Source organism: Salarias fasciatus, chromosome 17 (genome assembly GCF_902148845.1).
Source record: "Salarias fasciatus chromosome 17, fSalaFa1.1, whole genome shotgun sequence".
NCBI lineage: Eukaryota > Metazoa > Chordata > Actinopteri > Blenniiformes > Blenniidae > Salarias > Salarias fasciatus.
Window position 1 is genome coordinate 17571477 of NC_043761.1, and position 23234 is coordinate 17594710.

The 23234-nt window shown below is 51.1% G+C and overlaps 1 protein-coding gene across 1 annotated transcript; it reads left to right on the top strand.

Annotated features, from left to right (window-relative positions):
• Positions 1-5314: 5314 nt before the first annotated feature.
• Positions 5315-22849, top strand: LOC115404690 (neuroepithelial cell-transforming gene 1 protein-like). The gene is made up of 5 exons (XM_030114090.1): positions 5315-5543; positions 11798-11861; positions 16256-16318; positions 20647-20759; positions 22765-22849. The coding sequence occupies exons 1-5, from the start codon at positions 5416-5418 to the stop codon at positions 22847-22849; spliced, it is 453 nt and encodes a 150-aa protein (XP_029969950.1). The 5' UTR covers positions 5315-5415.
• Positions 22850-23234: the final 385 nt, after the last annotated feature.

The window sequence follows — 23234 nt, forward strand, 5'->3', positions numbered from 1 at the left end:
TGTTGGTTTGCGGCCCTCAGGTGGGCCACAGGGCAGGCGGTGCAGCAGGCTGACTCACACTGGCTGCTAAACGGTGTGAACATCCTGTGAATCTGCTGGATTAATGCTGCTGTGCTGCTGCACTCATCCCTCCATCCCTCCATCCCTCCATCCCTCCCTCCATCCCTCCATCCCTCCATCCCTCCCTCCATCCGTCCATCCCTCCTCCCTCTCTCTCTCTCTCTCTCTCTCTCTCTCTCTCTCTCTCTCTCTCTCTCTCTCTCTCTCTCTCTCTCTCATCTCCTCCTCGGGGTTAACTGGAGTGCACACCGAGTCTGAGTTTCCCCCGGAGGGCGCTGTGACTCACACACACACACACACACACACACACACACACACACACACACACACACACACACACACACAGACTCAGCAGTGTTACAGCAGTAGCTGTATCGGTGGTGCAGTGGAGTACAGTACCGTGACTCAGCACCACTGCTGCTCTCAGACCAGGAACCAGGAACCAGGAACCAGGGACCGGGAAGCAGACGTAGCCCGGCGGTCCTCACCGCTCTCCGCTCCTTTCTGTGCAGGCGAGGAGACGGACAGCATGACATCAACCGTGGGAGCCTGGGGACCGGCGGGCATGCCAGCGTGTGTGTGTGTGTGTGTGTGTGTGTGTGTGTGTGTGTGTGTGACTTCCTGGGAGAGAATAGAACAGGAAGCACAGGCAAGAGCCAACAACAAACGCTCGTCTCACCTCCACAAGGAAGCCTTTCTCCCTCCAGTGTGTGTGTGTGTGTGTGTGTGTGTGTGTGTGTGTGTGTGTGTGTGTGTGTACTTTACTTCTCGTCTGGCCCTTTCAAGCCTCTGAATAGCTCGTTGTTGCTCTCTATGTGAAAGCGGCCTTTTCCCGTTGTAATTATTTCATATCTACCAGGAGGAGAAATTAAGATAAAAAAAGATGAAAGTTCTCGTCAGGAGAAGCGACCGAACAGTCAGAGGGGGTGTAAATGAAGGGACGAGAGAAAGAGCACTGGTGCTACTGGGGTCGTCTTGTTTCCCAGTCAGAAGCGTCAGGTGGGTAGTTTTACGGAGGGGAGAGGAGTTCTGACTGCCGGGCGTTCCTCCGGCAGGGTGAGGATCTGATAGGAGGCTGGTACTTCCTGTTCCAGCCGGCCGCCGTGCGCCTGCTGTCTGACCTGGACGGCTTCAGGCCAGAGACCGCAGCGTCCTCACAGGGACTCAGTGGGAGCCTCTCGGTGCCGTGGCGCCCTCTAGTGGCTGGATGTGGGAGTGCAGCCCTCGGGTCTGGAGCTCTGCTGGGTGTGCTGTGTCATGAGTCCAGGCTCTGCTCGGTGTGTCGGGGGTGTGTGGGGCGTATCGGTCGGTTTCCTCAGCCCGGAGCTCCGACAGCCTCACCGAAAGTCTTCCTCTGCTCTCGGGTCGCGCCCGACGCCCGGACGAGCCGCCGGCGCGGCGGGATGCGTTTACTGTAGCTGTGTTGTCATGGCGACGTCCTGGTTACGCAAATGCCGCCGGGCGCCAACGCAACCGCTTTTGTGCTGTGACACACACACACAGTGTCTGGTAGATGTGTGTGTACCGTATTACCTGAGGGGATCGCTCTCTGACATGATGGATTACCCCCCCCCCCCCCCCCCCCCTCCGCCGCTCAGTGCATCAGTCTTCATGTTAAACCAATGGATTTTACATGGAAGCCTCTCAGAGGACCCCCCCCCCCCCCCCCACACACACACACACACACACACACCGCCACCCCAAGCTCCACTGTTTCAGGCCGTCGCACTGAACACACCACAGAAAGAGTCTTCTTGACATTTGAGCACTTTCCACCGAGTCCTGCTGCGATCTAATGAAGTATTCTTGTTTGTTCTCGTGTAGATTTTACTTCTTAACCTGCAGTTTTTATTTTTCCAGACTTCGCCCTGGAATCCAGCGGCCCCTCAGTCTTTTCGGTGTGTCTCTGCAGGCGGCCGTCTCCGGAGAAATTACCCAGAAAGGCTGAATCGGTGCCATTTTTAGACGCAGCTCTGAGTCACTGGCCTCCCTGACCGACGGCGTCTCCCAGATCTTTCTGGAAGCTTCAGACACTTCGATTGAATCGCTTCCCCATTGAGCCGTCTGCCGGTTTCTTCCTGTTCTGGATGTGAACTTTGACCTGTTGTTGCGCTCAGAGACCCGAAGACGCCACACGGCTCAGACTGGACCGGCTTTAAAGAGGGAAGCGTTGATTGGCGCCACGTAGACGGAGGTGTGTGTCCGTCCATACCTGCTGGACAGGTACTGTCAGTCGCCTCCGCCCGGAACGAGCTATTGTTGGAGCGGAGGGGCGTGTCCGGCACGCTCCTGAATGCGAATCTGTGTACGTCCCTTCATTCATTCCTCCGCCGGCGCCGCCGCGGACCGGGCTGTGAGTATTACCGTGGCGCTCGCTCTGCGCCCTGTGAGGTCTTCCTCGTATGTCGGGATGCACGTTCCGCTCGAGTTCCCCGGCGTGCCGCCGCGGGCGAGCCGTCACGTGCCGGCCGTCCCCGCCGCGGCGGTGCCATGACAACGGCGCTCGAGATTTCTTTAAATAAGACGTACTGTCATGTTCTTCTCCCTCTCCAGCCTCTGATGGAACATGTGGTAATCTGATTACCACCAACGCCGAATGGCTTTTCACGGTCCTTTCTGAACCTAAAGACATGAGGTCCATTCACCACCAACACTGACGGCCGCCATGTCCAAGAGACCGATGGAACTGCTAACATCCTTAAAGAGGAGCGTGCCGACGAGGTGGCCGGTTCACCGCCCAGCGCCGCCCAGCGCCGCCCAGCGTCTTCCCCCAGAAGCTGGTTTCACGTGGTGGTTTAGATGTGCCGTTCTGTTGTCTAGCACCATTTGAAATCAGTGTTCTTGGGGACAGCCGGACTACAGCCTGACCCCCCAGGAGGAGTCGAGCCCGCGGAGCGCCAGACGCCCTCCTCTGTCTCCACCAGCAGATAACTGATTTCTCCTGGTGCTTAGAGCCCGCTGCTGCCTTCTAGCACCATTTGAAATCGGTTATGGAACCGTGGATCGCTGCATCCGGAGGACGGCCGCACGCTGCTGTAATTCCAGCTGGCTGCCACCAGAGGCCGCTGTGAGGCGAGGTGGGTTCCACCACATCAGCCCTGTCATGAACTGCTTTCCTCTGAATTTACAGCACAGTGTTGTGGAGCCGTTCGTCCTCCTCATTTGATTGGGAGAGCCGGATTTCCTTTGTTTTCTCTGCTTCTGATCCAGGCTGACCAGGAGCCGAGGCTCAGTTCTGTCCATCAACACATCAACAGTCAACAGTCAGTCTTCAGCACGTGTTTATGGACTGTGGATGGAAATACCGGGAGAACAGGACACACAGGGAGAAGATGCAAACTCAAAAAACAGGATGCTCACACTGTGAGACAGGATTTCTCACCAGTAACCAAGCTAATGGACATTTCTCAAAAAAATCAAACTACATAAGTTTTAGAAACAACAACAAAATAAGTGTTCCTCTAAATGTGAAACACTGAGCACAAGAAGAAACAAGACTGAGAAATGCTGAATGTGAGACGCTCATCCAGCAGAGTGGGAGGAATGGTAACTTCAAATGGACAGGAAGGCAATAAAAACAAAATCCATGAAGAGATTAAGTTAAAAACACAACTGTAAAGAGATGTGAACTATCTGGAGACATAAAAGCTGTGTTTGCATTTGTTTTGTTCCTGAATATCATCATTTATAAAGTAAAGATTGTGCTGAATTTATCATCTTGTTTATTTACTGTCATAGTCTTTCATTTATTGTCAAGCCTCTCATGGAACTGACACATAAAAACACAGCTAATAATCCAGACTACTGAAAATCAATGCATAAACAAGTTTCTCTGAGTGTTAAGATGATACGCTGGTAGTTTTTGTCTTAAGTTTCAGGTCTGAGTCCAGAATCACAAACTGATTTCTGAGAAGTGAGAGCTTTGGAGGCCGAAGAAAAGCTGATGGAGACTGAAATGGAACAGAAGAAGGAGAAGAAGGAGCCAGCAGCTTCCTTTCATCAAGACACACTCTTCACTGAGAGGAATCTGGACGATGATTCAGAAAGAGGTGAAGCAGGAAGAGGCTGAAGCAGGAGAGCATGAAGCAGATTGAGGAGCTGCTGAAACAGTCCAGGCTGGAGAGAGTTCAGTCAGCAAGAGGACAAATGGAAGGAAGAAAACAAGACATCGACTGTGGACTGAACTCAACATCACCTCAAACTTTTAAAGAGAAGTTCAGCATTAATTCAAACTGCAGAAGAAAGATGAAGAGTCCATGTTTAGACAGAGAAACTAATTTCACCTGCTGTGAGTTGTCACTTATTCAACATCCTTTAATTATTTTTAAATTGGTTTAGCTTGCTAAACATTCTCTCATCTTATATGTTATTACATGAAATAAATCTTTATACACATTTCATTTTGAAATGTTGCTGTGCTATTTAATAAAAATGATAGACTTACATATTTTTAAAATAATAGAACATTTATGGACATGAAATGCATCAAATAATCATTTCTGTGCTTTTTAAACACGCAATGATGCGTATTTTATACATGAACACTATAAACATTAAATTTCAGCGGGATGCCACACTGGAACTACCCACAGCTGAATGCAGAGAAGATCAGGAGCAGCTTGCAGGACTTTAATGCATGCTTCCTGAACTTTTCATTTCTGAAGAAACTCAGGACATTATTTAAAAGGGAGGCAAAATTACGTAATTCTAGTGTTTCAGGTGAAATATAAATAGATTAATGTAATAAGAAGTAAGCAGTTGTGGAACAGATTGACGTACACATGGTACATAAGTCAGTTCAGTTTTGTGTAGAGCCAAATTAAACTGTTATCATGCCATTTCAAGACACTTTTACAGAGAAAAACTCAGGAATTCCACCAAACCTGCAAACCCAGGCACAGCGGTGGATGGGATTCAGGAGCAGGACAGAAAGTTTTTTTTTAAATCCATTTCAGCTTTATTTATTTTATTTGTACTTCCACACACTTTTTTAATCCAGTTTTTATACTCTTTTGCACGCTTTTTAAAATACATTTCCCATTCATATTTTATTATTTTTTAGACAGTAATTACACACTTTTCAAAGACTTTTTGATACACTTTTTAGGCAAAATATATCCTATTTATAATCATTTTTTAGCTATTTATGCGCTTGCTAGTAGACTGGCCACGCCCACTTTACGTCATATCCTAGCAACCTCGTTCCGTCTCCTCCTGATTGGTGGACTTTTGGACTTCCGCCATATTCAAAAAAAAAAAAAAAACATCCCCGGCGCGTGCTTTTGTTTTGGACTTGTTATTGACTTTCTCGCCCTCAGAGGACGTGAATTAAAGCTCATCTCAGTGAAACTCCCGATGGGCGAACCTGCTGGACGCCTCGCGCCCGCTCCCCGCTCCGAAAACCCGCAGAAAGAGCGGAAGTTTCCCCCCGAAGAAGAAGAAGGGTCGTGGTCCGTGGAGAGCCGCTGCACGAGCCTCAGGAGGTCAGTACTTCACAAAAGACACAATATTGACTTTTAAAACTTTTCTTTAACAGAGATAGAGCTTTAAATGATCTCCCGGTTGTGTTGTCTGTGGTCGAGGCGCTTGTGAAGCGTCTCAGCTGCGCGTTGTGGCCGCATGATGGCGCCACAGGACAGCAGTGTGAGAGGAGCTGCTCCGCCTCCTGGTTCTCCTCAGCTCCGTGTCTGGACTGATTCTTCTTCTAAGAGGATGCAAAATGCAGAAGACTGCAGGCCACCGTCACATTTCCAAAACACGTTTCTCCAGAATACCTGGAGAGAACATGCAAACTCCAGACTGAAAGTCCCCCGAGACCCAAACCAGGGACCTTACTGTGAGGCCAGAATGTAGTTTATATGTATAAACAGCCAGATGATTATAATATTGACCAGAACAATCTAGGCCATAAAACCACAAGTGCAAACTCGTTTCCTTCCCTCTTCCCCGAAACAGTACTCACTACTGTAATTATTAATCTCCTTCCCTTTTATAGAAAATGACAGCATACACGAGGGAAACAACAGAAGAGAAACTTAGAAACCGAATATTAGAAAGAAGAGAAGCTCAGTGCTTTAAAGAAGGTCTTCCTGAAGCATAAACCTGTAGCAGCTCTGCTATAAATGGGTCCAGGCTGGTCTGTCTCTTGACCTGGCTGTGAGCAGGAGGAGCTGAAATCAGGAATAGTGAAGGATCAGCTCGGTCTGGGGTTCTGGTCACTTTAATGTTTTCAAATAGTCATTTGATATCTTTGTTCTTTCCAAGGAAGTCAATTAGTGCTGTTTTTTCATTCCGGTCCCTCTGTCTCTCTGATCGTCCTCCTTCACCTCCTGGTCTTGAACCTCGGAGTCCAGGTTTCATCAGTCCGGCTGCCAGCATGAGAGCGATCGGCTTGTTTTGACTGGATGCTCCCCCGGGAGCGTTTATGTTGGAGCGTTCTGAAAAGCTTTCCACGCCGCGTGCCAGCTGGGCCCGGCCCGGTGCCCGGCCCCGTGCCCGGCCCGCTCTGTGGACAAACATGGAAAAACATCAGCCGGGCCGCGGCCTCCATGACGGGGCCGGTGGAAAAACACTCGAATGCGGCGAGGGAGAGAACATAGCCGCTGATTTCCCACATGAGATGGGCATTAAATACCAGACTGACGGAGGAATCTGAATGTTCGGGTGTTGTTTTAGCCAAACGTGCAGCCTGCAAGAAACCTGCTGGATGGGATGCTTGTGAAGTCACTGCTGGAAGGCTTCGCCCATGTCAAGGTCTGTAGTTCGAAGTCGGGTGGATGCATGAAGCTGGGAAACGTTTGCACAGCGTTGCAGCATCTGGGAAGTTTTATTTTAGAAATGAGATTGAGAGACTTTGTCGTTGCTCCAAAAACAAAACTTCATTGGTCACAGTCAGTCTTATAAGCAGCAAGACTCTATAAATAAATACTTTTTAAATGCAGGAGCATGCTGACGTGCTAGAACATGTAAATATACCAGCGTACTATTTATAAAGGTTGTATATTTCAACGCAATGAAGCAGGAAGGAGTCATTCCCATGCTCGTTGGTGTGATAACATCAGCTGTGTAACAGGAAAATGAAGTTATTTAAATAAACTTTTGAAAGGACCTTCTGAGAATGAACGAAACCGTGTGATTCACCCCTCAGGAATTTTCACCTCGTTCTGAAGATTTAAAATTTAATCTCTCTTAAGCGCCTTAGTTTCACGTCTCTGTTGGACCATATTTGGAAAAACTCTGCATTTCTTCCCAAAAATCAGGTTCAGTCGTTGGGAAGGCTGGACCGGAACTAAAACCTGGACTGAGAAGAGACGCTAGAAGTATCTGTGTGTGTGTTTCTATAAACCACAGCAGGTACAGGAAGAGGAGCGACCTTTAACCCCTGTGTGACCGGCCGCCGTTCCCACCTGGTTTTCGGAAGTCGCTGTTTAGGAAATACCAGAATTTCAGCGTGAGTCACGTTAAGAGCTGATGGTTTGAGGAGATACCCAGAAACGAAACTGAATCTGAAGTGTGAGCCGACGCACACAGGGTTGCACCAGCAGGCTCGTCGGCTGATCAAGGCCCTCGGTTCCTCGCAGGTGTGAAAATCCTGCCGGTAAACCTCAGGTTGGATGAGGCGGGGTCGGGGTCGCACCCTGCGATATGAACCCGGCTGTCATTGCTTCAAAATGCATGGCGTTGCCTCACACCCGAACGCGCCACGCCGCTCTGCTGCAGAACAGACTGAGTCATCTGTTCCAGTTTGTATCAGTTCTTCTTTCTGTTATTGGAGTTGCGTCGTTTCAGGTCTCGTTAGCGGCCATTAAAAGGTTAATGGTTAAAGAGCTGCAGGCTCCAGGTTCCACAGTCTGGATGGGTGAGCTGGATTCACCCTGTAAGGAGGTCAGTCAGAGGTCTGAGGGTTTCTGGGATTCTCCGGGGGGTTTGGGGGGGTTTATCAGAGGCCTCGAACTCAGTAACGGTTTAGTAAGCTTTGACATACACACAGCTTTCTTTCCAACTCCACGGTTTTCTCTGTTGTACTGCCACAGAGTTTGAGCTCACTTTGACGCCACCTTGAGTTTTACCTCCTAATGTTGCAGCTTTAAGACATATTTTATCAGATTTCCTCCTCAAGTGTGTCTTTGATTGCGCTGATGTTCCATAAACCAATAAAACACAGCATTTCCAGTCATTTCTACACTTTATAGCAGTGAGCATCAAGCGACTCCAGTTCTTGGTCGACGTTGATGTAAAATAATTATGTTTTTCCTGTCAGGCTCACACCCAGCTTTAACCCTCGGTTACTTTAGCAGCGCAGCAGATGACAGAGACACTGAAATATAATATAAATGCAGCTCTTTAGTGTTTGTTCCTCAGTTTTGAAGAGCTGACCCTTTTTCTGTGGACACAACAGGCCTGTTTGTCCCCAGTCGTGTCTAAATGTGTGTTTGTGAGCGACGATCGTCACAGGCGTGGCGGGGTGACGGCCCAGGTGAGGCTCGGGCCGGACACAATAAAACAGACTACTGAGCACGTGCGGTTTTATCACGCAGCTCGGTGTGGAGAGCCGTTATCACCGCCGCCTGCTTCCTGTGGACTGAATGTTCACTTCTCTGCCGTAAACCACGCCGCCCCGTCAGTCCAGGACTCCCTACAGCTGCTGCAGAACCGGAGACTTTCTGCGCAGACGGTGACCCAGATTCTAAAGTTTGAGGACATTTCACTGACTCGACATAAACTGAGCCATGAGGGTTTCTTTAAACCAGCTGCTGGTCTTAACAGGCCCTGTGGTCCCGCCGTCACTCACCCCTCTGATAATCCAAGCTTACCTAATCCCCGTGCTGCAGTGGCTGGCGGCCCCCCCGGTCCCTCCAGACCCCCCGACCCCCCCGACCCCCCCTCCGGCCCCGGCTGCTGCAGACTCAACACCGAGGCTTGAAGTCTCTGAGCGGAAGAGCGCTTGTGTTTAATTTCTGCAGACTCTGGCCCTCTCAGCACGCCGCTTTTCAGTCCAGAGCGAGAAACTGGATAACACCTCTGTCGGGCAGCCGGGTGATGTAACAGTGTGTGTGAGTGTGTGTGTGAGAGAGTGTGTGTGGCCCGACATGGCTCCCGCACCGATCATCAACCACAGTGACTGTCTGCTCACATTCCCCAGAAGCCTCAGCCGCGGCGTCACTGGCCTCACACACACACACACACACACACACACACACACACACCCTGCTTCTCTGGAAGCCGTTCGCCGTGATTGGCCCTCGTCGTCATCACGGGAGGAAGAGCAGGTCTCAGCAGACGCTCCATACTGACCGCACCGTCGCTGCAAACAGCCGTCAGCTTATGGAGGATTAGCAGAGCCTGAGTCAGCCGCTGGAGCGAAGGCCTGGATGATTCCTCTGTTATGAAACATATCGAATGATATAACCTGGAGTTTTAGGTCAGCGCATGCAGAATGATCTGCAGAATTCACAGCATCGCTTCCCAAATTTGCACAAAATCGTTCAGTATGGCCAAAAAAAAAAATAGCAGACATAACATTTTAGTGTTTAAAGCAGCCGCTGTCGTTTCCAGGAATGGTTTTCTCTCATTAACTGTTCATATGAAGATACTGATTTATTTCTACAAATGTAATCTCCTGATTTCTGAACTTTCCAAGAAGCAGCAAGACATTGAATTACATCATCCTGTTACGTACGAGGACGATTTATCTGCTCTGACGGGTATTGATAATGAGTGCAGGCTTCACTCGAACTGATTTGCTCTGCGTCTTCATGGAAAAGGACTTGTTGAGTCCTGCAGAACGCCGGCGGAGAGGAGCCCTGCGCTGATCACATCCCACCACTAATTTAATGTTCCCTTTAAACCGCTTTCAGGAGAAGAGCCGTCTTTCTTCCACGGTACTCTCTGACCTTCACGAGATTCCCGGTACGATCATCATGCGTGGTGCCTCTGTGGTCGAGGCCCACTTCCAGAGCTGCAGCCCCCTCAGGGATGTTCAGGGAAACTCCCAGGAACTGGAAGAGTCGAGAGCTCCGAGCGGCCCGTCGTTCTCAGGAGGGGAACGGGCCGGAGCGTTACTGTGGTGCAGTGGACTCGTCCATGAAGCCGCCATCTGACGCTTTAAGCCCCGCCCTCCGCTCGGCTCACCACCTGCAGCCACCTCTGACCCCCGGCCGGCCTCCAGGACACCCAGACAGCTCCACGCTGTCCTCTGTCCTCCCCGGCCGCTATTATTACCGCCGACACATGCTGTTTATCCGCAGCGCCCCCCACTCCCAGCATGGGTGGTCCTCCACCACCCGGCGGCTCATGTTGGGCCTCACAAACGGCGACCGTCGTCTTCAGTGTTCCTCTAAAGACATTAAGAACAGAACTTGACATGAAATCCTTTAAATCAGAGCAAAGAACCTTAATTCTTCACAGGTGGCCCTCTGAGTGTCGATACTGATGGAGGAAAATGGTTCAAACGTTGATGATTGGGTGAATATTATTGTAATATCTTGCTCAGATAGTAACATCACACCCAGGTTAACTCATGTATCGAAAAAGAGTTTAGATTTAAATTGGGGATGGTCTTACAGAAAAGGAAATGCTTGGAAAACGGGATGAATTGAGATAATCGGAATATAGATTTTACATAATAAAAGCCATTGGTTGATAATACTGAGGTTCCTGCGGTTGGTGTAGGTTAATATTGGAGCATTTCCTGCATTTTGTTAAATTTCTCTTTGAACAGTTAAAGTTAAAACGGACCCCGTCATGAGTTTGAGTCAAACTGTGAAGTCAGTCGTCGGTACGTCTCGACGCCTCGCGGTCGGATTCAGTCAGGCCGCCGTCTGAGCTCCTCGGACGTGTTTGAACCTCCGTGACGTTACCGAAGGTGTGGAGCGTCACGGAGGGGCCGGGGCGGCGGCGGCGGCGGCGGCGGCGGCCCGGCTGCAGCTGCTCCAGCTGACTGCAGGAGGCCAGCTGGAGTCAGAGTGGGGTGACTCAGTGTTACCAGCAGCACTCGCTGGACACACACTCTCTCACACACACACACACAGGACAAGTGTTTCTGAGCAGCTCCGCATTCTCCAAATGCTGATGCCTTTTTGGGTCTGCCCCCCCCCCTCGTCCTCCTCCATCTTCCTCATTATCGTCTCATCTGACACGGCTCCTGTAGATTCCTTCAGTGTAGCTGGTGTTAAATCATCACTCGACCCGACGGCCTCTCTAAACACTCCACCCGGCCCCAACGCGGCGGCTTTTGTTTGAATCCTCGCCACTTCTCCCCCTTAGCGTCTTCCTTCATCTCACATTTTTCCGCTTATTGGATTATTGTTCTGCAGAGAGCCGGGGTTGGCGGGCGGCGTCCGTCTTCAGAACGACGGCCTGGCGCGTGTGAGGTGTTGACACAGCCGCAGCCGGGCCTTGTACGGCAGCGGGAGCCTCGCCTCATCGGAGTGAAATAGAGCCGTAGTAAAAGGTTGAGCTGCTCTCATGCGGGTCCTCGGGCCGCGAGGCCGTCCGTCCACCCGCCTGTTGAGGAATTGCCCTCATTGTGGCGGCAGGACCTCGACCGGCGGGTTTCAGGGGGGGTCGCAGACTCCTCCTCCACACGGAGCCGGGGTCAGGTCCCTGATCACGATGTCCCTGTTCCGGGTCCCGGTCTGGGCTGCAGCATGCTGAGGCTGTGGTGGGTGGCGTGAGGGATTCAGGAACATCAGCAGATGAAGTAAAAGCTCTCCTTCATCCTGTTTTCTTCTCGCAGGTCTCTGCGTCGAGGCGGCTCCTGCTCCTTCCTGACCCCCGGGCCTCGCTGGGACTCCAGCCCGGTGAGTGCAGACCGCGGCGCCCGGGCCCCACGCTGTGTTTACTCCCGCATGATGCATCGGCTGCCTCCTCTGGCGTGGAACGCAGGAGCCTCTTCCCGTCACCGCTCGCCGTTTTAAATCCCTCCTCCCAGTCTGGGAAGCGGTGGCACTGCTCATCGTCCCGGCGAGGAGGAGAGGCGGCTCGCTGTCAGCCGGCGGCCTCGGACCGTAAACCGTCCTGACCGGAGGATGGATGGCCGGGCTCGGCTTGAGTTGTTTACGCTCCTCACGTGTGTTTGATCCACTGGTTATTTATTTACAAGCCGGCGGAGTTATCGCCTCTGCTCCTCGCCGAGGATGTGATCAGCCCGCCGTTTACACGTGTGGATGCGCCGAATCGAAACAGTTGTGTAACGCCGGGTGAAGCGGCGGCGGAGGAAGCTGCCGCTGCGGCGGACACGTGCGTCACGTGCCGAGAGCTTTCACTCATTCAAACACGAACCGTGCAGCGTGTGCCGCAAGCGCCGTTGGGCTCTTTGCTAGAACAACACGCTCCACTGCACCGATGCCACGGTAGGTCGCAACGCTCAGGCACTTCCTGTGAACACACCAGGCCTTTTAGCGAGGCGCTCAGGTTCGCCAGGCGCCGGACCCTGGAGGGCCACGCTGTGTTCTGACTCAGCTTTGGCTTCGGCCTTCAGATCGGTCTCCGGCCTCTGGAGCTACATTCCAGGCCGGCTTTACCTCTCCGGCTGTTTATCCTGGGCTCGGTCTGACCTGCTCCCATTCCTTTACCGAGCAGGAGGCGAACAGCTCTGCCGTGCTGGAGCTTTACAGTCTTGCTGATTAAAGCGGGAAAAGATTAGACGGTTGGAGGAGAGTATGGGCACCTCCAGCACTTCCAGCTGCCCGAAACTGGATCCGCGGCTGGAGGAGGAACGGCAGCCGGCAGAGGCCGGCGGCTCTTTATCTGGTGCCAGGCTGCTGCCTTTGATTCAGACATGGCACACTTAGCTCACCCAGCCCCGCATGTGGAGCTTGTTAGCCCGCCGCCTGATTTATGAAGCTGCGTCCACGTCTTTGTCTCGCCGCCCTTCTTATCTGCAGCCTGGGAGCGTTTGCCAAGGCTTTGAATAAAGTGGAGCCAGCTTTCAGGACTTTGACGGGAGCTGCCTCTTGGTTTGACGCGGCGCTGGCTGGTCGGACGCGGCTCCAGGTTGCGCGGCGTTGGCCCGCAGTCGAACCCTGGCGCGTTCAGTCGGACGGCATCAGGCACGAGCCCCCGGGCGCTTTCCGTCACCGCCGGAACGTGAGTCAGATCAAAAACCAGACTGCGCTCAGGTGGAATGTGAAGGTAATTAACGGCGGCGAGAGTCGGCTATCAAGACAAGTTGAGGCGGCGGGGGTGGAGGGTGGGGGGACGGGGGGGGGGGGGGGGCGGCGGCGTCTGATAAGCAGCATTCCAGCTTTAATCAGACGGAGAGATTTAATGTGAGAGGCGTCAGGCTCTTCGCACAAACATCCACAGCTCTGTTGGGCTGGCCTCGCTCGTATCATCTGCTGGTTCAGGTTTTTTTTTTTTTTTCCGGCGCTCCGGTAACACGTGAGGCGGCGGCGGCGATGCGGCTCCGCTGGGCGTCCAGCTGCTTCCTCCTCGCCGCACTTTGATGTTGCGCTGCAGCTGTGCTCCCTCTCCATTTCATGCCCTTTAATACTTAATAACATGAGGTAAATAAAATGAAAGTTCATCCTGTTTCTTTTCTTCACATGCTCCCTGCGGGGTTTTACGGGTTCCTGACAGGAAATCAGAAATGTATGCTGTAATGCTGTTTGAAGCGATCGTTCTGAGGCCGAACGGCTGCGATCCTTTCTAAATATGGACGTTTAGCTCAGCTCAGAAAAACCAGAAAGGAAGAATATCAGTGTAATGGCTGCGCCAACGCACGTGAAAGAAGAAAGTAGAATTATCCTAACCAGAGAATGTAATGCAGGACCTCCGTTATGCTCTTCTTCCGTGTTTACCTAGCATTAGCCTTTAGCGTTAGCCTCGAGCGCCGTCGACCTCAAGAGTCAACTTCAGTTTATGCTCTATTGAAAGTTTTTCCACGTGAGGAAGTTTACCTTCCTGCTGAGCTTCACACACACACACACAAATCAATCAAACCTCCGGCGCCGTCTTGTTTTTAGTTTTTTAGCTCCTTTAGCTAGCGTACCTTCTTCAGCCGGTTTCAGCCAGGGAACCAGGAAGCTGCAGGTTGGAGACCTGGAAACGCCTCATTTTAGGGTTTTCCATTCAGAAAAGTTTCACGTTTACACAGAGATGGCAGGAACGCTGAAAACTCTGTCGTTTTCATGGAGGGCCACTAGTGGGTGCTGTTTGCAGTGTTTGTGATGCTTTACTTGGAGGAAATCCTGGGAAGACACTGTTGTTAAAAAAGACAAAAGGTGAATATCAGGACAGATCGCAACACAAACAGAGAGTTTAGGCCTTTTAAGCATGTCGTTTTAATGTGAAAACAGCTTTCAGAATGCAGCGTCTGAAGGTTTTTTAATTCTAATCAAATGCCTGGTATGCAAATCAGATGTGTATGGAGAATGTTTTCTAAACTTCTCTGAAAGGAGAAAGTCAAAACGATGCCTTCCACCCAGTCGTCTTAACAGAGCCTTATCAAAAAGACTCAATAAAGATGACAGAGAGAGGAAGAACAGCAAATCTCCAAAGGTGGGGTCAGAGGTCAGAGTGATTCAGGATCAACCTATTCAGTCGTGTAAATGCTTTCCAAATGGAGGTGTGGAGCCTCCTGGGTCCTGACTGTCACTTCCATGTGGGGAGCGGTAGACCAGCGGCCTCGGCTCTAAATCACTCCACATCACAGCCAGCCGAGCCGGACGGGCAAATGTTTGGCTTTCTGTCCCTCTCTTTGTGCATCTCTTTTATCGCTCCATTTCCCCCCACCCCTTCCTGCCCCCTCGGCAAATATTTATCTTCCTTTTCAGCGCTCCCTCGCCGTGACTCTGACACTTCTTGGCTTCTCCTCCGCGGCCTCTCAGATCCACTTCTGGGTCAGGGTCTGCGGTGCGGCGGGACGAGGTTCTGCTTGAGCGTCCGGGCCGTGAAGTCATTGTAATGTGAGCACTGTTTGCCAACGTCTGGCTCGCAGGCTCTCGTTGTCTGGGCCCGAAAGTGTTGAAACCTGCGTGCGGCGTCGGCGGCTGTTTATGTTTTTGTTGTCTGCTCAGATCATCGCCTCTTTATGTAACGTACCGATCCGTCCGCGGCTCGCCAGATGAGTAATCCAGGGGCTGCTGCAGTTTCTGTATCCTCAGTGTGTGTGTGTGTGTGTGTGTGTGTGTGTGTGTGTGTGTGTGTGTGTGTGTATACATCCAGCCCAGCCCTCCGACTGAACAAGTCGCAGCTTGGAGGAGTGTTGTTCCAGAAAGTTGCTGACGGAGGCGTTTTTCAGAGGTGTCAGGAACAGGGGTGCTCATTTCCTCCCCCCCCCCCTCCCCCCGCCCCCCGTGTCTGTTTCTACACTGAGATTAGTCCCGTGTCATTTTTATCTGCTGTGTGAGTCCTGCAGCCCGGGGCAATATTTAGCTTGGAGGGCGCGCTCGCTCTTAGCACGCATAGAGAAGCGTTGAAAAAACAGCAGAACAGCTTTTCAGTACGACTCCGAGTGTTTCCTCGGGAGCAAATATGTGAAACGGGTCGAGCGGTGAGCGTTTTGTTGCCTCAGGCATGCCTGTGTTGACTTTAATTATAATAAGTGTTACATAAAGTCACATTAATCATTTGTCTTCATTAGGCATTGGGGATTTGTCCCGTGGATTGATTGAGTCATTTGTATCTAGAGGAAGTGTTTAACTTCCTGTCCCAACATCAGTGAGGAGAGATTAAGTGTCGTCGTCCTTATCGGCGCTGTCAGGTTTATCTTTAACCAGCTTCACATCGCATCAGAGAAGTCAAACAGGAGTCGGTCCAGCTCTCTCTGTTGATGTCCCGTCCTGGAGGCTGCTGGATTGACTCAGCCAGGGTGAAAGTCTGCTGACTGAAGAAGTGGCGTTACACAACCTTTTGTTTGCTCCCCGCCGCTCTTTGAGGAGACGCAACCGACTCTGAAGGAGCTGGAGGCTCGCCGGCCTCCTCAGTCTGATTTACACATGTGGGAAAACAAGCAGGTTGACCTGAGGGGGAGGAACAGCCCCCACACTCCGCCGGGTCCGGGCGTCCTGTGTGTTCAATGGAGCGCAGTGACGGCGCCGCGGGGGGCCGGACTCTCACCTGCTAACCGAGCGGCGTTAAAGCGGCCCGCCGCCTCGTCGACCCCTTCCTGTTCCCAGCAGGGCCCTCCAGCAGGCGCTGCGGCGGCGGCGGGGCCAGCCAGCTGTAAATGTGTCCGTCCGTCTCTCCACAGAAGCGGAAGCGGCGAGCGAAGGATGAGTGCGACGCCGTCAGCCTCTGCAGCTTCGACTTCAAGGTAAGAGCAGCGCGGAGACAGACAGTCTTCCTCACGCTCATAAAGATGGGATTGACTCCGCAGCTCCGGTGGCTCCGGAGGCGGGCAAGCGTGGAAAATCTGGGCAAACGTTCTGGCAAACCAGTAAATCACTTTAGGCTCAAACTGGTGGTTCAAAACTGGAGCAGCTCAAAGTTCCTGGGAGCTGCGTCGTCAAGTTGTGCAGGAAAGATCAAATAAACACATCTGGCATTAAACTCCCTTCATCACTTCAGCGTTATTTCATCATCAGAAGCAAAAAGCTCAGAGAAACTGAACAGAAATGCTCCTGAAGCGCTGCTGGTGGGAGTTGTAGACGCACATGTTGTGGGAAACTATCAAACAAAGGGAAGAAAAAGCGGTTTGGTAACAGTAAATGAGAGGGCAAGAGAAAGAACGCTGTTATTTGGAAGACCTGATCTCAGAGTACAGAGACGTCAACATCATGTACTCCAGTGTTCAAATCACATGGCAGTAAAAACATTGTCTGAACGGTGTGTAGGCAGAAACCAGCAAACACACACACACAGTCATGTTGTGTCACTGCACTCTACTTTCACAAGCAGATTTAAAAAATGACGACAGCAGGAGAACTTCTACCTGTTGGGACGCCATCAGGCAGTGGTGTCCGACCCTGGTCCTGCAGGCCTCCCGTCCTCCATGTTTTAGGTCTTTCCCTCAGCCCACTTAAATCTACTCCCAAGAAAGCTCACTGAGAAGCCCTAAAACCTAAAACCTGTAGGACTTGATTCCTCATAGCCTTTGCTGTCGTTACACTTTCCCATACGATGAAATATCAGCCGTCAGTGAATAAAGATGCGATTCACTGAGACACGCTCGGCCTCGTGTTCCGGAACAACACGCTCTGAAACTCTGAGATAAGTCCAGAAGTCCCCGATGCTGAAACACAAACAGATATGTGAAGTGCAGCCTGGCAGTCTTTGCTTAAATCCCCGGGAATGAAGAGGGAGGGGGACGATAGTTTGGTTCTGTGATGGTTTCTGGGTAAAAAGCTGCTCTGTGCAGCTTTTTCAGGGTCTTATAGCTTCTTCCCAAAGAGAGAAACGTCAACAGAAGCTGCCAGCGTTGATAAGAGGTCAATAAATGGGATGAGTTTTCTGAAGAATCCGATAGTTTAGCCTCAGTTCCTGTTTGCGTCTCGACTTTCTTTTCTCTGCCAAAGGCAAAATGCCAAGAACGGTGGAGCGGGTTGGTCACGCCCAAAGCGTCTGGTTGCGTGAGTTCGAGGGTTTTGTTAAGTAACACTCCAGCGTGGCACCGGCACCCCGGCCGGTCGGTGGGTTCCTCACCTGAGGGAACCGTTATTGAATCGACCGTCTCTGCAGCGACCGCGGTCCAGCCTCAAACACTCACAGCCAAACTGAGCTGGATTTATGCAACATGGCCTGGATTTGTTGACGGCGTGAGACGCCTGTCAACAGCCGTCCGTCTGTTATGACATTGTGCTTTCACAGAGCGGATGCTGATTGTCTCGGGCTGTCAGTGCTCGGTAAACCGATCCCCCGCCGAACGTCCCCAGCTGGCGGCTTTCATTGTGGCGCAGGAGCCCGATATGGCCGCAGGAATCGTCCCAGCACACAGTCTGGGAACGTTTAGGCCCAGCGTGTTCACACTGCCAAACGATAGCCTGTCCTCTAAATGTTTTCTTTGTCCTGTGGCGAACATCCGCCGCTGTCCCACTGCTCCACAAAGCTGCAGGTAAGAGTTTCTTCTCAAAGTCCGACCGCTGTTATGAAACCAGGGGACAGCTGGGAAGAGATGATTGTCACTGTGACATGAATCAAACAGCCTCCGCACTGTTTGACTAGACTCCCAAAGAGCCGTCATGAATCAGGAGCTCACTCAGCAGCATGACGTTTTCCTCTCACAAAAGTTTGGAAATCGGTGTCTGTCGGCATGGAAATGGCCGAAAACACAGTTTTTCTCTTCGTATCCAGACAAAATTCTGGAGCGCAGGTTGAGTGAAATGTTGTAAATAAACTACATCAAATGAATGAAAGTGGGTCTGATTCTCAGCCACCTCTGCTGGAAACGGTTTCATTCAGATTGTGTTTCTATGCAGACGACTCTCAGGTGTGTTTTTCTGCCTGTCGGGTCTCAGCAGCACAACGTGAAGCAGTAGAGTCAGACTCCAGGGTCTCTTCAGGGTCTGATCGCCTCAGACGACACATCCGAACGCTGCTCACTGAGAAGAGGGACTCATTACTTCACTAAGTGTTTGTTGACCTATTTCACCGTGACAGAGTGAAAACTGTAACATGCTTCAAAGAACAAATCAGTCTTCAGTCTCTGCTTTTCTCTTCATCATTTCCCACTGTGACTTCAGGATATTGACGGAATAAAGATTCCTGAACCAAACTCTTGAAATGAAAGCTCACTGAACACTGCTTGAGTCTGGATTTTGACTCGACCGCTCCAAATCCTTGTTTTATTAAAGTCACTCAGATTCTGGGCTCTTCTGTGGCCTCCAGGATGAATCATTTGCTCAAAGTAAAGTTTGAATAACTACTTTTTTACTTTTGAGTAGATTCTTAGATGGGTTATTTTACTTCTGTTGAAATGGAATTCCTACAAAAAAAAGATACTTTTACTCATAATACTTTTCCACCTCTACACAGTGATTTGATTCAGAAATGTTTAGAGGAAAATGCTGTTTACCTTCATTAGTTCAATTTTATTCAACTTGGCATTACAGCACAAAAAGTGCAAGACTTCCTTTAGCATGTAATCACAGCCATCATGTGTTTTATTTGGGAATTTCAGGAAGTCTAGATGGAAATAATTTTAGGATATAGGATTTAGAGTCAAGAACTGTGAAAGCGAAAACTTTCAAGCAACTTTAGACTCTCTGTTCCTTGTTTCGGTCTGTTTGGAAGAAATGAAACTCTGACCTTCACATTACGGAGCATCTTCCTCACAAACTGTTCACACCGTGGCGTCGTAAACCAAACAGACCAGTTTGACACTCGAGCCGAACGACGTGAGCGAGAGAGGTGAAGAGGTCGTGACGGCTCCACAGCAGCTGGGAGAAAACCCCCCTGCAGTTTCACTGTCGTTACTGCGCTGCTTCAGAGACCAGAGAGCGAGACGCCCGTCCGTCCAGGAGTCTCTGGGCAGCGCCTCGCCGCTGCCGCTGTTCATCGTTGAGAGGCAGGCCTCGGGATCTGATCACTCTGAATTAGTGACAGTCTGCACAGCACTGCAACACCGAGCTGCTGCTGAGTTCAGAGCCGGGACGCACACACACACACACACACACACACACACACACACACACACAGAGGCTGGAAAGTACACCTCACTCAGTGTGTGGGTGTTTAATGAGCACACCTTCCAGCACACACACGAAGATGTGCCTGTCGTTCGGCTGTGACAGCCCGACGCCTTTTAGCCGCGGGCCAGTGTCGCTGCCCGGCCTGCTGGGTGCGCTCCCTCTGTTAGCGGTTAGCGGTGAGCGCTTAGCGGCGGCGGAGCGCCCGGACTGCTGCAACCAGTCGGGTCAGTCGCTGTGATTCAGCCAAACAAGGCTGCTGCTGGGGCCGCTCCCCTTTCTCATCACAACAGCCCTGTGTTCTGCTCCGGCTTTATTTTCTTTGCTCGCTGAGCGCAGGCTAATCCCCGGCACACACACACACACACACACACACACACACACACACACACACACACACACACACACACACACACACACACACACACACACACACACACACCGTTGGTGGACAACTTTGCCTCAACAACTGATGGATATTTTGCATCCCAGCGTTTAACATCGACATCTTAACATATGTTGCACAAAGTGATGCTTTCTATCAGCATCAGCTGAAGTGGTTTGTGATGAACAGTGTGAGGCAGTGGAGAAGTGTAACCCTGCCATAACCAACCTTTCAGTGCCTCAGTATGAGGGTTTAGACACGACGGAGGGACGATCCATGTTGTTTTGCTCAGTCAGACATTTAAACAATAAAGTTAAAGGATTTTCTGTCAGACAGAAATAGTAAACAGTGATTGTTTCCAGTGTGTGCTGCACTCAGTCGTTCACACTGATAATGTTCTTTAACCATTAGTGAAGTGGTGGAATCCACTCATGTATTTACCCACAATGCCCAGTGGCGTTAACGTCATGGGAAAAGGTTTCTGTCCTGTTTTGTAGGCTGTTTTCAGGGTGACCTCAGCTGTGTGTTGATGTTGATGCTGTTTCACCTGTGTGTGTGTGTGTGTGTGTGTGTGTGTGTGTGTGTGTGTGGGTGTTTAGAGTCTGTGGGAGGCGTGGACCTGCCCCTGCACAGGCCCCGTCTTGCCTCCAGATCCGCCGGAGTGTGTTCCTGTCAAACTGTTCGGTGTCGTCACGACCAGAGTTTCCCCGGAAAATGACGTTCAGCACGATTGAGCAACAACTGAGGCAACCAGACATAAAGAAACCTATTTTTCTTTCACTTTCTTCTCAGAAAGAAAATAAGTTAACAGTCTGTAGATGTGCACACATGTCTGAACACACACACACACACACACACACACTCATCACAGAGCGTCAAGAAGTGCGCGAGGTTAAAATGTCATATTTTCTCCTCTGGAGCTGCTGCAGCATCCGATCGAATATTAAACTCAGGGTTTCTTTATCAGCTCGCAGCGTCGCAGAGCCGCGGCTACTGTTTACTGTTTGTTGGTAACCAGGACTGGGAGGGGGTGTGAACACTGGTGACACAAAGAAAACCGGAAAGAGACGGCGTTGAGTAATCCAGAGGTGTGTTTCTGCTTGTGTGGGTTTTATTTGCTCTGGAAAGATTAAATCAATATTTTCATCTTTTTTTGAGTAACCGCAGACAGCTGAGGATATTTATAGATCAGTGTTTTCTGGACAGAAACCTGCAGGGTGGCGTTCAGAGTGTGGAGGTTTCACCCACCCCTGACCTGGAAACCCTGAGGAGCACAGGAGGAGGTGGCCTCCGGAGGCGCTCAGCCGGTTCAGAGCTAACCCGGTGGATCTGCTGAGGGACAATATTAGCTTTAATTATAGCTCAGAGCTGTGTCGTTACTGCTCTTTACAAGACTCGCTGCAAATATTTAGATCATCAGCTTGAGCTTAGCAACAGTCTGGGCCTCGTTCAGTGAGAGTGAAGACAGGATGGAGTTTTATCTGCCATTGTCAGGTTGTGGTCGTCTTCGCTGTTTCTGAGCATGTGTGCAGAGAAGCGGCTTACTTCGGCCGTGGCAGCAGCGTTTCAGAAAAGTTGCGTTTTCCTTTGTTTACATGGCGACGGACATTTTCAAAAAGTTCCCCCCTGGAAGCTGTTTTCAGCTCTTTGATATGTAAAGCAGGTGCAGAGTCCTGAGACTCGATGCATGAAAACCCACCAGGCCACTTCACTGCAGTCTGTTTCTCAGGCTCCGCCCCTTCACTCCCTCAGCCATACTGTACATTAGCTAGATAGCATTAGCATGACTGCAGCGTGATTCACCGACTGCTGGTAAAGACGGTGTGGGTCTAAACGGGGAAGTGAGAACACGGAGGATCAGAGGAGCTGCCACACATGGCGGAGTGTTAATCCTCACTTAATGTCAGTCCAGCGACATGAATTCACTCTCACTCCCCCTCCTCATCCCATCAGGCCCATCAGGACTCAGTGGCCTCAGTTACTGGATGGTTTTTAATTCTGAATTATTAATTCCAAATGAAATAATTCTGAATTAAAGTCTTCTCCTTTGTGTTTAATTTTGCTAAAGATCTGTGGGCAGTGAAGGGCTCTGATTGGACAGAAGGAGAAAGTGGCGTATTTACATGTACAGGAAGAAAACAAATTCTGCTTCCTGTTTATTTTCATTGATTCACTTTGACGCTTCAGCTTTAAAAAGGTCTGCATTCTGTTGCTTCTGTCCATTTTCTCTTTTCTTTATATCCATTTCTTCCAGTCAGATCGTCTTGGCTTGAGTCCAGTGCTTGCTCCAGGCGGCCATCTTGGAATATGTTTTTTCTTTGCGACCAGACAGCAGAATGATTTAACTGGAAGCTGAATGGAGGTTTCCAGGATGGAGTAATTATTCAGCTCGCCTTTAACATCAGAAGAAACCAGACACTTGCTCCAGATTTAAGTTTGATTTGGTCATTTTCATTCAGAATTAGGTTTTTACAAGGCTGTTTTTAATCTTTTGAAGCAGGATTTAGCTTTTCTTCTGAACTGTAGGATTATTTAAAGTGTCATGTAGTCGTGGCCATCGTGACCCAGAGAGCAGTGTGTCCTGGAGCTGCAGGCCTCCACCAGCAGGGGGCAGCAGCTCCTCCAGCAGCTCCTCCAGCAGGCTCTGGTGGAGGTGAGTCTGAGCCGGCCCCTCCAGGCCTCGGGCCGGTCCGTCTGCGGCGCTGCAGAGGTTAGACAGCGGTGAACCCCCCCTCCCCGCTCCGGCTGCAGTGGGGGGGCAGGCAGGCCCGGCCACGCCGCCATCAGCACCCAGACGCAGCTGATTCAGCCCCGGGTCTCCCCCCCCGGCGGCTGAGTCAGAGCCGGGCTGCGCTCGCCGTCTCCTGCTGGCACGCTCAGACGCTCTTTATGAGCTCCGCTCTGACTCCCAGTCTGCTGTCTCACTTTCACATCAACACAGACTCTCCTTCTCTGCTCTCACGCTCTGTCCAGAACCCCCCCCCCCACCCCCCTGCACCCCCCACGTGCACGTCCTCCACCGGGGGCGCGCATGGCGCCCGCGTCACATTTCCAGCCTCCGTGTTGACTCAGGAGGCCGAAGCAGAGCCGTCGTCCATTTGTCCAAAACACGTCTCCCACCGTGACCCCCCCCCCCCCCCCCTCCTCCTCCCCCCACCAGGCCTGACACTCCACCCTCTGCTCAGGTGAGCTCGGACCACATCTTCACCTTCGTCTTCACG